At 44.6% G+C, this 13925-nt stretch overlaps 1 protein-coding gene across 1 annotated transcript in view; it reads left to right on the forward strand.

The window, feature by feature from the left end:
- The first annotated feature begins 1447 nt into the window (after positions 1 to 1447).
- The window catches only part of MGAT5B (alpha-1,6-mannosylglycoprotein 6-beta-N-acetylglucosaminyltransferase B), a 182495-nt gene continuing 170017 nt past the window's right edge, over positions 1448 to 13925 (forward strand). The window contains exon 1 of the mRNA XM_081897547.1: positions 1448 to 2244. Within this exon, the coding sequence (XP_081753673.1) occupies positions 2177 to 2244 (68 nt within the window). The 5' untranslated portion in view covers positions 1448 to 2176. The remainder of the gene's footprint in view (positions 2245 to 13925) is intronic.

The raw sequence follows: 13925 nt of genomic DNA on the forward strand, positions 1-13925 counted from the left end.
GCCTGAACAATTTGGTATCATCAGCAACCTTTGCTTTCTCCTGGCTAATCCCACTGTATGAACGAGTTAAAGAGCACAGTCTGAAAAACAATTCTGGTGTGTGTGTGTGTGGGGGGGGGGAATGGACGGATGGTCTCAATTTTCTACATTCCTCCATAGGGAGAACTGTCAATTTATTCCTACTCTCTGCTTCCTGTTTCTTAACCACAAGAAGACCTCTCCCATAGCTTCTAAGCTGACTGTGATGGACAGCAGAGCCAGACCAGAATCTGGTGATGCAGTCTCCCTGAAATTCCACCAGAGTGCTGGAGCCGCTCTCTGATTGGCTACAAAGTCAGCTAGCCACAAAGCGGGGAGGGAAGAATAAAAGGAGCGGTTTCTGAGGGAGATAGTTAGATAGGGCTAAGGTTCAGATTGAGAGATAGGGCTTGATTTAAGAGGAGAGATGGGGAGTAGGATAGGATTTGACTGAGTTAAGTGAAATATCCATAGCAAGCCTTGCAGCTTAGATAGGGAGACCAGGTTAAGGGTCTGGGGAAGGTATACAGACAGGAGTGTTCTGGGAGGGCTGTGACTGAACCGGGAGAGGTAGAACCTGTGGGAATTCAGGCTACTGGGTCTCTAGCCAGGAGGGGAGAGTTCTTCTAGGTATGGAAGACACCCAAACCAGTAACAAGGGGTGAGGTGATCAGGTCTGGGATTGCTTAGGGAGTGGATAGCTGAGGAAAAGTGCCCCTCACTTATGAACCAAGGTATTAATCTGTATCCCCCAATGGGCTGGGCTTGCCCTGCCAGCACTTCGAATTAGACCCAGAAGCTGTTAACTCATAGAAAGCTTTGGATATTGGCCTAGTGTGCTCTCCCAGATCATTTCTCAGTAACAAGTTGGCTAGCACCCTGAGGAGTGACTGAGGTTTCCAAACCCTTTTCAAAGGTAGCTCCGTGTTAGAGTTTGGTGCAGTAACCCAGCCTAGCGGTGCTGATGTGGTGTATTGTGCTAGCCACATCTTGTTCCTTCAGCATTCTGCTTGAGCATGTATTGGGTTTTCTGGCAATAGAATAATAATCATCATCATCATCATCAATTTTTTTTATTTATACCCCGCCCATATGACTGGGTTTCCCCAGCCATTCTGGGCCGTTTACAGCATATCTAAAAACATAAAACATTAAGTGCTAAAAACCTCCCAATACAGGGCTGCTTTCAGATGTCTTCTAAAAGTTGTGTAATTCTTTATCTCCTTGACATCTGAAGGGAGGGCGTTCCACAGGGAGGGAGCCACTACCGAGAAGGCAAAAGCCCATATCTGGTGTTTAGTGGCTGAATAGGAAACAGGCACTGCTGTAAGGCTGCTGTGCAATACCACCTTTCAGGTATGCTCTTCACAGTTCATAAAAGCCCAATGCCACAGGGCTATCCCTGCAATTGCCACTAGATGGCATCCAATTCACGACGAAGCCTCTTCCGAATCCTGGCTCCTAGCAGCGCATCCTTCCCAGAAGGAAACAACACAACCTATTCGCAAGACTCAAAACGGAATGTTTTGGATGGCCAGGATGTTACAAGGCAGCCGCCGAGCTGGGATGGAGCTGGTCCCTTTAACCACTGCATCTCCATCCGTGGCTGGGAGTCGCCTCTTGAATAGGAAACAAGCGCAGGAAATGGCATCTACCTGGAAGTGCTGAAGCTTGGAGAAGGAAAGGAGCGAGCGTTTGCTGTAGGATTTTTTTGGGTTGAGGTGAAACCTGGGCGAAAACTGGCTGTGATGAAGGATCCTGTGAACAGAAGAGTCTCTGGGTCCAGGTGTCTCCCACCTGGTCAGCAACAGTGGATTTAATACTTGGAGAAGGGAGGGCTGCTGCGTTTGCTACATCAACCTGCATTCAAAATGTGACTAAAACATTGTAGGAATCAACACCATCTAGTTCTCTTTTCTGGGTTCACACCTATTTCTTCTGAAGCAGACGGCAACAGAGGCAGAGCACCTGGGAGGGAACCGAAGATTGGATTCCCTTTAATATACCTGGATTTATTATTAGGGCAATTCTGTATTCCTTTTCTATACACGTCCTTAAAAAAAAAAATGCCTCCAGTCACGGGCTCTTTATAACAACAGTGATTGGACTTGTTACATGTCTGCTTTCCTTCCTTCCTTTTTTTTGTAAAGTTTGAACAATGATTACAGTGAATTCAGATGGGAAAATAATGGTCAGAAGATGTCTCGTCACCTTGAGGCCTTTTAGGTAAAGTTCTCCTATACATACCTTCCTGCTGGGATGCTGGGGGTGGTGTGTGTGTGTGTGTGTGTGTGATTACCACTTAAAGACTGCATGCTGACAACCTCCCCTCCTTTCTAAGGGGAGAGGCCATTTGAGTTGCATGCCTGCAATAAGAAGCAAGTTTGCTTTTGAACTCACCTGAATGCAAATAGGAAGATGCCAGTCCTGTTTGCTAGCTCATTCATGATGCTGGGATTTGTTGAGGGTTGTTTTCTCAGAGTGAAACTGATCCTTATTGATATTTGTAGATATTGCAGGGGATCAGTGCAATATTAAACTTTGTCATGGTATCCTTAGGTATAGGTGGGTGTGAATTGATGGCTGCCGGCTATGAGATTATTCTGGGTCTATAACATATATTTCCTCTTAAGCCTCCCAGTGGAACAAATGAATTTCAGCTACTCACTGCTGTGTCCATGTAAAGTTTGCTTTTTTAGGGATTGTGTTTCAGTTGATCTCATGGGGCCATTATCATCCCTTGTCTTTGTTTTGGGGCTCCTTTTTCATCCATGCTCAGACTTCCTGCTATCTTCTTTTGAAATGATGTCAGAAGATTTGAAGCTTATTCACTGATTGTTTTCCAGTAGCACTTTTCTTTTCTTGGTTGTGTAAGGGTCCATAAATTAAAAATACACATACCGAAAGAGCATGAAGAACGAAAAGAAGATCAGGAGCAAGGGAAACTGATTGAACTTGCTCTAGGTGGACTTTAAAGCAAGTTCTTTCTTTCTCAGTTTAGGATGCTGGGTTTTGTTATTCAGATGTGAGGAAGTCTGATGAGCTTCAAAGGGGGAGGGAAACTTAAATTTGCTGTTTGGTCCATCCCCTCCAGGGCTGGACCCCTGCTCTTAGCAGTAATAGTACTGTCAGAGCAAGACTTTCTAAGAAATACATATCATTATAAGAACGGCTATTTGACTTAGAACCATTGGCACCTGAGTTTGCTTTCCTCCATCCTTCTCTCCCTGTTTCCCTTTCCTTGTGTGTTGTGTCTTTTATAATGTAAGCTTGCAGGCAGGGACTGTCTTGTTCTAATTGACGGTATGTAAACCACTCTGGGAGTCTCTTTGGCTGAAGAGTGGGGTATGATTGCTCTAAATACATGAAGCCAGTCAGTCCAGGGCCCCATTCAAAAGAGTAGGAGGGCTCCCAAATGCAACAGGACTGGCTGATAATGCTTCATAGTGCACTTTGCCATCTAAAGAACACCGCTCTCCCCTGCCCACCACCATATTAAGTCCAGGGTCTAAAATCACTTAACTGCACTGCTGCCCAGCAGAAGCATGTGAACCTTTTACAGCCTTTCTCAACCTTGGGACTCCAGGTATTGTTGAATTACAACTCCCATCACCTCTGACCATTGGTTCTGCTAGCTAGAGGTGGTGGGCATTGTAGTACAGCAGCATCTGGGCACCCGAAGTTGGGAAAGGATGCTCTAGAATGGTCTCAGGAAGAGTAAGACTGTTATATAAAAGGGACACGGATTATGGCATATAATGTTACACTATAGTAGGTGTAGTGAACCTTTGGTTCTCCAGGTGTTTCTGGACTACACGGGACTAGGCGAGTACTGTTGTGGTGAAGCCTGAGGTGAGATATGACTCTGCTGTTCACTCAGATGAACCTAATAAGAAAACTACTGCTTATCTTACCTGGCAAACAGCTGTCAAGTAAATAGCCCAGGTAGATGAAAATGGAAAGCGGTCAACAAAGATTCCAAAGCTGTCTGTTGGTTTTGCAATACCTTAGTCTCCCTTGCTAACAATAAGCAGGTGTGTGGGTTTAAGAAATAGGAAGAGATAGTAAATGTATATGCAGAGTGAAGGGACTGAAGCCATTGGCAACCCATCCAAAATAAAAACTCCTAGCAGCCTGTTCTTATCAGAGTTTTTTGAGTTGTGTTTTTTTAAAGGCCTTCTGGGTTTAGTGGGATGGCAGGAGAACCATTTTCAGGATTTCCATTTTTAAAATTTATCTTAGCAATCCCATGCACTTGCTTTGAAGACTGGTGGTATGGCAATTTTCCTGATCTAAAATTTTCCCTTAAAACTACTCACCAGGGGGAAACATACTGTTATGGGACTTCAGTCTAAGAATATTGTAAATTAATCTTCATCAAAAATACCTCAGCATTCAGTCTAGCACAACCGTTTTTGTGTCAGGGCACCCAGGATTCCACCTCCCTCCCTAGAGAAGCTTGCCTAGCACCAACTTTGTTATAATTTCGGCACCAGTCAGAGACCATCTAATATATATTTGCTTAAAAAACACACACTTATGTCATCTTTCAAGACTAAGCCTACCCAGGGCAGTTCACAAAAGACAGTTAGTTTCATGTGCATAGCATGCAGAGCAGGACCATTATGCTCCCAAATAATGTACAGAACAGTCCACTTGCAGTACTTCCCATCCTGTTCCCCAATGACCTCTTGTGATCTCTTCTGCACTGCCTATTCATCAGAATTGTTCCCAGCCATGAGTGAGGAACATGTGGATGAGCAGATGTCATTGGACTCCAGCTCCCATTGACCCCAACCGGCATAGCTAATGGTCAGACGTGATGAGCATTCTAGTTTTGCAACAACCAAAAGGCCACAGGTTAGCCATTTTGCTTTATACCTTCTCTGGCCCCTTCTTTCTCTTCCTTGGATGATCCGATATCTCCCGTCTGTCAAACACTGTTGTAACAATGGAATGTTTTTGGCACATGAACAACTCTCCCTCTCAGATGTGTTTCAGATTGTCTTGACTTTCTGTTCTCCTAAACCCTTCACACCTGCATGATGGCCAGTAATGCAGCAGATTGTGGAGCAGGGTCAAATCATGATGGAAGGGCTCCTTCTCCTCATTTCTCTGATCACAACGCTGGTAGTTGGTAGCTACCAGCTACCACCTACCATTTCATGTGCTCGGGTATTTCAGCAAAATAATGCAAGTTTTATCAGTTCTCCAGAATTTTATGGTCTTTCTTTAATTGCCACATCTGGTGTTTTCATCTTGTAGTGTTCTCTCTCTATGTATTTATTGCTTTTGTTCTGGGCCGGCCCTACTATTAGGCCGAGTGAGGTGACCACCTTGGGCAGTAGATGTTGCAGGGCAGGGAGCTGTTGTAGATAAGCAGTGTCCAGTGCACAGCGGAATGATGAAAAATATGAGCCAACATGCTCTATACTACTTTATTTACAGTTCAAAGCTGGTAAGTTACAGAAAAACATTTTCCCTCTGCCGGAGCAGAGAAATGCATCATCTCTCCTCTAAAGCACGGAGAGAATAACAAACTGAAACTGCAAAGAACAGTCAAAAAACAGGAAACCAGTGTACGTCATATCCAGTCTCCCGTTCCCGTGGGAAAACCTCCAAGAGTACAGACTCTGTGGAATGTAAACAACCTGTCTCGTGACAAGCACTTCGCTGCACAGAGAAGAAAGCAGAAACCAACATCCTCCCCCTTTCTGTGAACATCTCTGGGCAGCGTGTTCGTACAATATCAGTACAAACCCAACTTCTGCACATAGGTACAGTGTTGATCCCTTGATACAATCTTGGACAATACATCAGCAGGAATTTCATTACCTGGCATATAGGACACCGTTACGAGTCCCTTCTGAATACGTTCCCTAGCATGTTGCAACTTCAATTGCAAGTGCTTCGTGCTTTGCTTACAACCTTCAGAATTCAGCAAAGCCAAACATGCTTTGTTGTCCTGGTAAACCTGGATTGGACATTTGACAGGAATTTTCATGTCTTTGCACAATTGTAACAACCATTCACAATCTTTAAGTGAATAAGACAGTGCATTCAGTTCAGCTTCACAAGTACTTAAGCTAACTGCTGTTTGCTTCTTGCATGACCAATCAAATAGACCCTGATTGTACTTATAGCAAACTCCAGACGTACTTTTCCTGTCTGTAGTGTCACTTCCAAAACTTGCATCTGCAAATATCTCAAGACCACCAGACTTCTGATTGTTAAATCTCAGTCTGTAATGCATAGTGCCTTTCAAATACCGCGCTATGCGTTTCAGAGCTTTCCAATCCTTAACAGTAGGATTGTTGACTTGTCTACTTAGCAAATTACAGCTAACAGCAATGTCTGGTCTTGAACATCTGGCAATGAAGTTTAGCTTGCCTAGCACACTTCTGTACAGTGTAGTGTCAGAAAATGCTTCTTCAGTGTCATCTACCTGATAACCTGTTATCATCGGTGTGTCCACAGGGTTAGCATCCATCAGGTTTAGCTTGCTTAACACATCAGCAATTTTCCGTGACTGGTGTACTAGAATGTTACCACCTTGATCTCTCTCTATTTCCAGAGATAGGTAGTTGTTTACCTCACCAAGATCTTTCATGTCAAAGTGCTCTTTGAGTTGAGCTAGGGCGTTATTGTACATTGTGACATCTTTCCAAAAGAATAAAAGATCATCAACATAAAACAAACAATACAGTTTCTTTTGCCCCTCCTCTTTGACAAATACACATGGATCAGATTTCCCTTGCTTAAAACCTAGAGAAAACAACACTTCAGTGAGTTTTGTGTGCCAACACCGTGCACTTTGTTTGAGACCATAAAGGGACTTTTTCAGAGCACAAACAAATCCCTGTTTTACCTGTACGCCATCAGGTGGAAGCATATAAAGGGATTCATCTAGAGATCCGTACAGAAAAGCTGTATTCACATCATGGTGACTAATGTGTAGATTCTCCTCTGCAGCTAGCTTGAGCATAAGCCTAATGCTCTCATACCTCACTGTAGGTGAGTAGGTCTCGTGATAGTCTTCACCTGGTACCTGTGCAAAACCTCTGGCTACCAATCTGGCTTTGTGTCTGACTATCTTGCCATTTTGATCAGTCTTCGCTTTGAAGACCCATTTGCTTCCAAGCAATTTCATTCCTGGAACTACTGGAACAAGGTCCCATGTTTTGTTCCTTTCCAAGGAATCAAGCTCAGCCTTCATGGCATTTAACCATGGCTCAGCTTCCTTTGAATCCAAATCCTGGATTTCTTGGAAACTTGAAGGTTCAAAAACCTTCTTGGGGCTTTTAACAGCTGTTACTGCTATCTTAGCAAACTCATCAGCAAATCTCTTTGGAGGTCTGCCTTTTGTGGCTCTCTGTGACCTGCGAATTAGCCTTAAGTCTTCAACACTCTCCTCTTCCTTCTTGGGAGAAAGGCGACCTATTGTGAACAATGGTTCCTCCAATTCTTGATCAGAGCTTTCAGAGGGTCGCATAGAGGCTTTCGCACTCTTGAAATCCTCTGAATCATCTGATTCAGTTTCAGACTCAGAATCAGAACCTTCATCAGTGGGTGTGGGTTGTTGTGGTTGCTTTTGACTATCCTCAGTCTCATCACTGTCATCAGGATAACATTGGAAAATTCCCACATTCTCCCCCCACTTGGCATTGTACTCAACACTTCTTGTGAGCTTAATTTCCTTAGAGTCAGTCATCATTATTCTGTAAGACCCTTTCTGATAACCTAGAAAGATACCATGCAATCCACGCTTGTCTAACTTGGAGTTTTGTGGTGAGTGAACCCACATGTCAGAACCAAAAATTTTCATGTGTTTGATGTATGGCTTCTTGCCAAACATCTTCTCATAGGGGGTACAACCAATCGCTGAAGATAACCTGCGATTATAACTGTAAGTGAAACATGAGAGAGCTTCGGCCCAATAACTCTCTGGAAGATTTGCATCATGCAGCAAGGTTTTTAACCCTTGAAGCAATGTCTGATTTGCTCGTTCCGCAAGTCCATTCTGCCATGGCGAGCGAGGACTAGACAAATCATGTTGAATTCCTTTCTCAGCCAGAAAAGCTTCAAACTGCTGAGAAGTGAACTCTCCCCCCCGGTCGGTGAAAAGAATCTTAATCTTCTTACCATGCACATTTCCCAACCAAGCACAGAATTCCTTGAACCTAGGAAAAGCCTCTGATTTCTGCTTGAGATTATACACATAAATATATCTGGAAAATGCATCAATGAGAACCATGAAGTACCTATTCCCACCCAAAGAGGGCGCTAGTGGTCCAACCAAATCAGCATGAACAACCTGGTATGGTTCTGTAGCTTGCCTACTAGACACCTTACCTTTCGCAGCCATTTTCACCTTGTTTGCTGCGCATGCCTTGCACTTCATGTGGTACCTGCAGGGTTTAATAGTCATACCTTCAACCAAGGCAGGCATTTTAGATACTGCCTCAAAATGCAAATGTCCAAATTTCCTGTGAAAATCGTGAATACATTCTGCATGCAAACTTTTGTTAGAACCTGCAATGCAACAAGTGTCATCCTGCACAACATCATCATAATACAAAAGAAACAAACGATCAACAAATTCAGCATACAATTGATAATCATTTTTCTTGGTGATGATGCATCTATTGTTCTTAAAGGAAACGTCAATTTTCTTCTCAATCAGCTGTCCAACGCTGAGCAGATTATGTTTCGCATCCGGCACATAAAGAACATCCTGTATCGATAAGTCCAAACTGTGAAGAACAACAGTTCCGTAGCCTTTACTGGGGATGGTGTGGTCATCCGCCTGGTGAATTGCACCTTCCTGCGGTGTAAAAGACACGAACAGTCGCTTATCGTTGCACATGTGATGTGTTGCAGCTGAATCAACAACGAAGAAAGATCTAGACTTCTTCTGGACCTCTGCAACCTCTGCAACCTTTGTAACCTTTGGAGCGTAGCGTGAGACCATTGCCTTGTGCTGCGTTGTCCTGGACACTGGACCTTTGCCTTTGCTCTGGCCTTTTCCACGCGATGAGCTTCCGCTGCGCTGCTCTGTCTTGGCCCTGGGATATTTGCATTCCCTCTTCATATGGCCTAGACGTCCACACGAGTAGCATTTCACTGCCTTCAAAGCTTTGGCGCCATCTGGTGGTTCCACTGCACTATGGGATGACGACTGTGAAGTCTTCCCCTTGTTGATGCAGCTAGCACCGCGGCGATCCGCTTCATTCAATATCACGGCAGTAACATAGTCCACTGTCAGCTGAGCAGTTGGCTGTACAGCAATCTGAGTCGCAACAGACTCCCAACCTGAACCCAAAGATTGTAGTATCATGAAGGAATACACAGCCTCTGGAAAGTTGAGTCCTCTCTGTTGCAGCTCATGTCTCAGATTCTGCATCTCCATCAGATGTATACGCACATCTCCACCTTCAGCAAGAGCCATATTATGCAGCTTGTTAAAGTAAAACATAGTGGATCCAGCTTCTGTTCTCAAGTGAGCCTCTCGCAGAGCGTCCCAAATTTCTCTGGCTGAGGTCTTACCACGCAATAGACAGAGCTCTTCTGGGGATACTATCAACGTAAGAGTTCCCCTTGCTTTGGAATCCTTAGCTTCCCATGCATCTGTAATTGGAGCTGGGGGGTTGTCTGTAATCACCTCAAACAGACCCTCTTTCCGCAGAATTGCCTCTGCATACAAAACCCAGTCCGCGTAATTTTTCTTATTGAGCTTAGGAATCCCAAAAGCATCAGCTAGCTTTGTGCAGCTAGCCATCTCTGTTGCTTTAAATCAAGCTGCTTTATACTGGCTGCGTCTGTGCTGCTCTGCTTACTTCAAACCTCATTCCAAAAAGCAAGTTCAAAAGCGAAAGTCCCCAAGTGCTTTCTCTACTGCCCTAAATTCTGGCTGCGTCACATCTGCAGCTGCTTTGAAACAACAGCATTTGTAAAAGTTACTTTCACTTTCCCAGCCATCCAAGCCACTACGCTTGTGACGTGGAAAACGGCTTTAAAAGTTCAAAGTCCAGCCTTAAAGCCATTAATTAGAAGCTGGCAGGCTGCCCGGAGCTGTAGCACATACCTTCATCAATCATTTTGACGCGCAGAGCAGATACCTTGCGATCCGTGCCTCTGCCGCTGTTCCGATCCTCTTTGCTCCTTTATTCCTTTGCCAGGAGCCCGACTTCTGAAGACCAATCTCAAAACACTGCATTTTTCTGGGCCCATAACCAAATGTTGTAGATAAGCAGTGTCCAGTGCACAGCGGAATGATGAAAAATATGAGCCAACATGCTCTATACTACTTTATTTACAGTTCAAAGCTGGTAAGTTACAGAAAAACATTTTCCCTCTGCCGGAGCAGAGAAATGCATCATCTCTCCTCTAAAGCACGGAGAGAATAACAAACTGAAACTGCAAAGAACAGTCAAAAAACAGGAAACCAGTGTACGTCATATCCAGTCTCCCGTTCCCGTGGGAAAACCTCCAAGAGTACAGACTCTGTGGAATGTAAACAACCTGTCTCGTGACAAGCACTTCGCTGCACAGAGAAGAAAGCAGAAACCAACATGAGCAACAGCAATAGCTTGGGAGCTATGTGTGCTGTGTGATCTACTTTGCACCCACTAAACTAGCCTGCTGCACTTAGGTGTGGTGGAGGACGCTGTCCAATTTTCTGGTGCTGAAATGAGATTCAGGCTGCTCAGCTTCTGCACATGCCATAGAAGGGGCAATCTCTTTCCCTTTGCCTCAGGCGGCAAATGTTTTGGACTGACTGTGCTTTTCTTATCATTGCATGCCAACCTGGCATACACGGGCAGCATAGAAATCTTCAACGTAACTAAGTTACAAGTACTGTGCATTTTATTGATTCACATGGGGTGTACCAATAGGTATGCCACTGTATCATTAAAAAATACATTACACTGGCACTGCAGTAATGTCACTTAGGAATCTCACAGTGCATTCCTATACATGTCTACCCAGAAGTCCCACTGAGCTGGTGTAGGATTGCATCCTTAGGCTGCTTTTGTCCTCCCATCCAAAACCAACCACGGGTGCCATTACTTGCAAGTAAAGAAGTAAACTTTTTATTGTAGCAGTCTAATGGTACAAACCTGGCAGTTAGTAACCTAGAGCAGAATCTAGATCAGATGCTCCTGCAAGGCAAAGGAAAGCAAAGGCCAAAGTTCAGGAGTCTGAGATTAGTAGCAAGAAGTCCAAGACTGAACAAGAGCTGCAACGTTGTTCCAATGATTCTCCCTTTTAAGCAGAGGCAGAGGAGGCTCAGATACTCACATCCCTGTGGGAATTCCTGTCTTGCAGGTGGGCATTCTGCTTAGGGGGCTGAAACTTCTTTTTACTACTGGTGTGCAGCCTCTCCCGAGGAGGCAGTGCTAGACCCACCCTGTGAATCCTACCGCTCTGCCAGAGCAGGTCACACCTCTGAGCCTTTCTCCTCCTCCATTTGCACGGAAGGGGCAGTCTCTAGGGCTTCTGCTTCATCAGCCCCACCCCAGCCCATTCTGAGTCCTCATCCTCAAGTGCCTCAACTCCTGTTATGAATAGGAGTACTTAGAGGAAACCATGACTGCTGCATGCAGGGCTTAAGTTGAGCCAGTACTTGTCTGGAACATAGGAAATAATAACAGATACATAGTGATTTCCCCTCACTTCACAGAGAAGCTGCAGTTGACTCTTGCTCCTTTTGAATTGTGGGGAAGAACTTCAATTTCAGAAGGTCTTAATTGTCAACACTCATCTTCGTAGTGATTATTGACTAGGTACACGGTCACAAAGCTTTAAGGCACTTTTTCCCTTTACAGAAGGACAAGAATGAGAGGCTTATGTAAAGAGGAGTGTGGGCCAGGTGTAACTCTGATGAACCCATCACATGTCCCTTTGTAATGTATTTACCTCAAAATCAAGACTGTGAGAAGCAGGTATTTGAAAATGCATGTGCCACACAGATGCATTTATTTATAATAGAATCATAGACTTGTAGAATTGGAAGGGACTCTGAGGATCATCTAGTCCAGTGGTGGCCAAACTTGGCCCTCCAGCTGTTTTGGGACTACAACACCCATCATCCCTGAAAACTAGTCCTGTTAGCTAGGAATGATGGGAGTTGTAGTCCCAAAACAGCTGGAGGGCCAAGTTTGGCCACCACTGATCTAGTCCAACCCCAAACAATGCAGGAATATGCAGCTCTCCTATACAGGGATCAAACCTGCAACCTTGGTGTTATCAGACCATGTTCTAACCAACTGAGCTATCCAGCCTTATCTATCTATCATTACAGTTATATTAGACAAGGAACTCCCCATTTTATCCCCTCAAGAATCCACTGAGGTGGGTTAGACTAAGGGACAATGATTGGTTTCATGACTGAGTGGAGATTTGAACCCTGGTCTCCAAGGTCCTAGTCAGCTCTCACTGTCTCAGAAACTCTCATGGTGAGCTCATGTGGGAGAGGTCCACCCAGGCCATCTCTTCCTGAATTGTGTGTTTTACTGTTCTTAAAAAATGTGCCAGCCTTGATCTTATTAAGGTCCATGGCAAAGCTGACTGGCCTAATGCAAGATGAGCTCTAAAATGGGGTTGCGTGCAAAACTAGAAGCTGGATGGACGGATACGTCTCTCAGTAGCAATTCACTGGCTGTGCCAGTTGTGTCATGGGCTATACACAGCCATCAGGGAGAGCTGTCACCTTCTCTCATGTTGAATGACGGTTGGCTTAATAGAACAGCAGAACCCGACTTATTGTGCTGTGATGAAGGATGGCACGGGGAGGGACTGGCTGGAGTAGACTACTTTTTCTGACTAGTTTTAGGGTCTTTAAAAAAAAAAGCTGAGAAGTTTCAAACTAATTTCAGGACCAATTTTCTTCCTTTTCTTTCTTTCATGCCAAAGTGTATAGTTTTGTTAGCAGAAGAGATGAAGCCCAGTGGGAGAGCATCTGCTTCGCATGCAGAAGTTTCCAGGCTCAATCCACAGCATCTCCAGTTAGGGCTGGGAGAGAGCCCTGTCTGAAACCCTGGAGGGCTACTGCCAGTCATTGTTGATAATACTGCGCTAGCTAGGCCAAGCCACCTTACTCTGTATATGGCAGCTTCCTATATTGATAAAGACAAATGTATTTCTGGTGTACGAAGGGCAATGGGAATGCATTCAGCCTCCCCACCCCACCTTCCAGATCAGGCATAGGCAAACTTGGCCCTCCAGATGTTTTGGGACTACAACTCCCATCATCCCTGGCCACTGGTCCTGTTAGCAGGGGATGATGGTAGTTGTAGTCCCAAAACATCTGGAGGGCCGAGTTTGCCTATGCCTGCTCCAGATGTTGAGAATCCAACACACACAATAGCAGGCACCTCCGCTGTCCTGATTATTCCCATCTTTAAAAAAACAAGCCCAAACAACATGTGGTCATAGAAGCTTGTGCATACAAGATTGTAATAGAGAAACTCACCTTGGACTGCACTATGGACTGAAGCATGCGGTCCAGAGACATAATCAAACAAAAGAAGGTGAGATGTTGATGTAGAAAAGAAATGAATGTAGAAAGACTAGCATTCTGCTTGAAATTGGCATGCATGCAACCGATGTAAATATATTCTAGGTGCCACAAGCGTATGGTAAAACTGCCATGACCTAGAGTTGTATTCAAAAAGTCTATTCTAAAGCTGCATTGCTGAAAAAGGCAGCAGGACACACCACCAAGCAGCCTCAATGGGAGTGAGAGTGAAAGGTTTCCCTTGGGACTTCTGTGTATGATGAGAATATGCATCCATCTCTCTCTCCCCCTTTGGCCTTGGCTGCTGCCATGGGATGCTCATGGGACCCCTTCCTGCAAGAGTATTGCATCGTGTTTGCTTTCTAAAATTTCTAGGCTATTTCTACCA

This window comes from Podarcis melisellensis (assembly GCF_964234715.1).
Source record: "Podarcis melisellensis genome assembly, chromosome: 2".
Taxonomy (NCBI): domain Eukaryota; kingdom Metazoa; phylum Chordata; class Lepidosauria; order Squamata; family Lacertidae; genus Podarcis; species Podarcis melisellensis.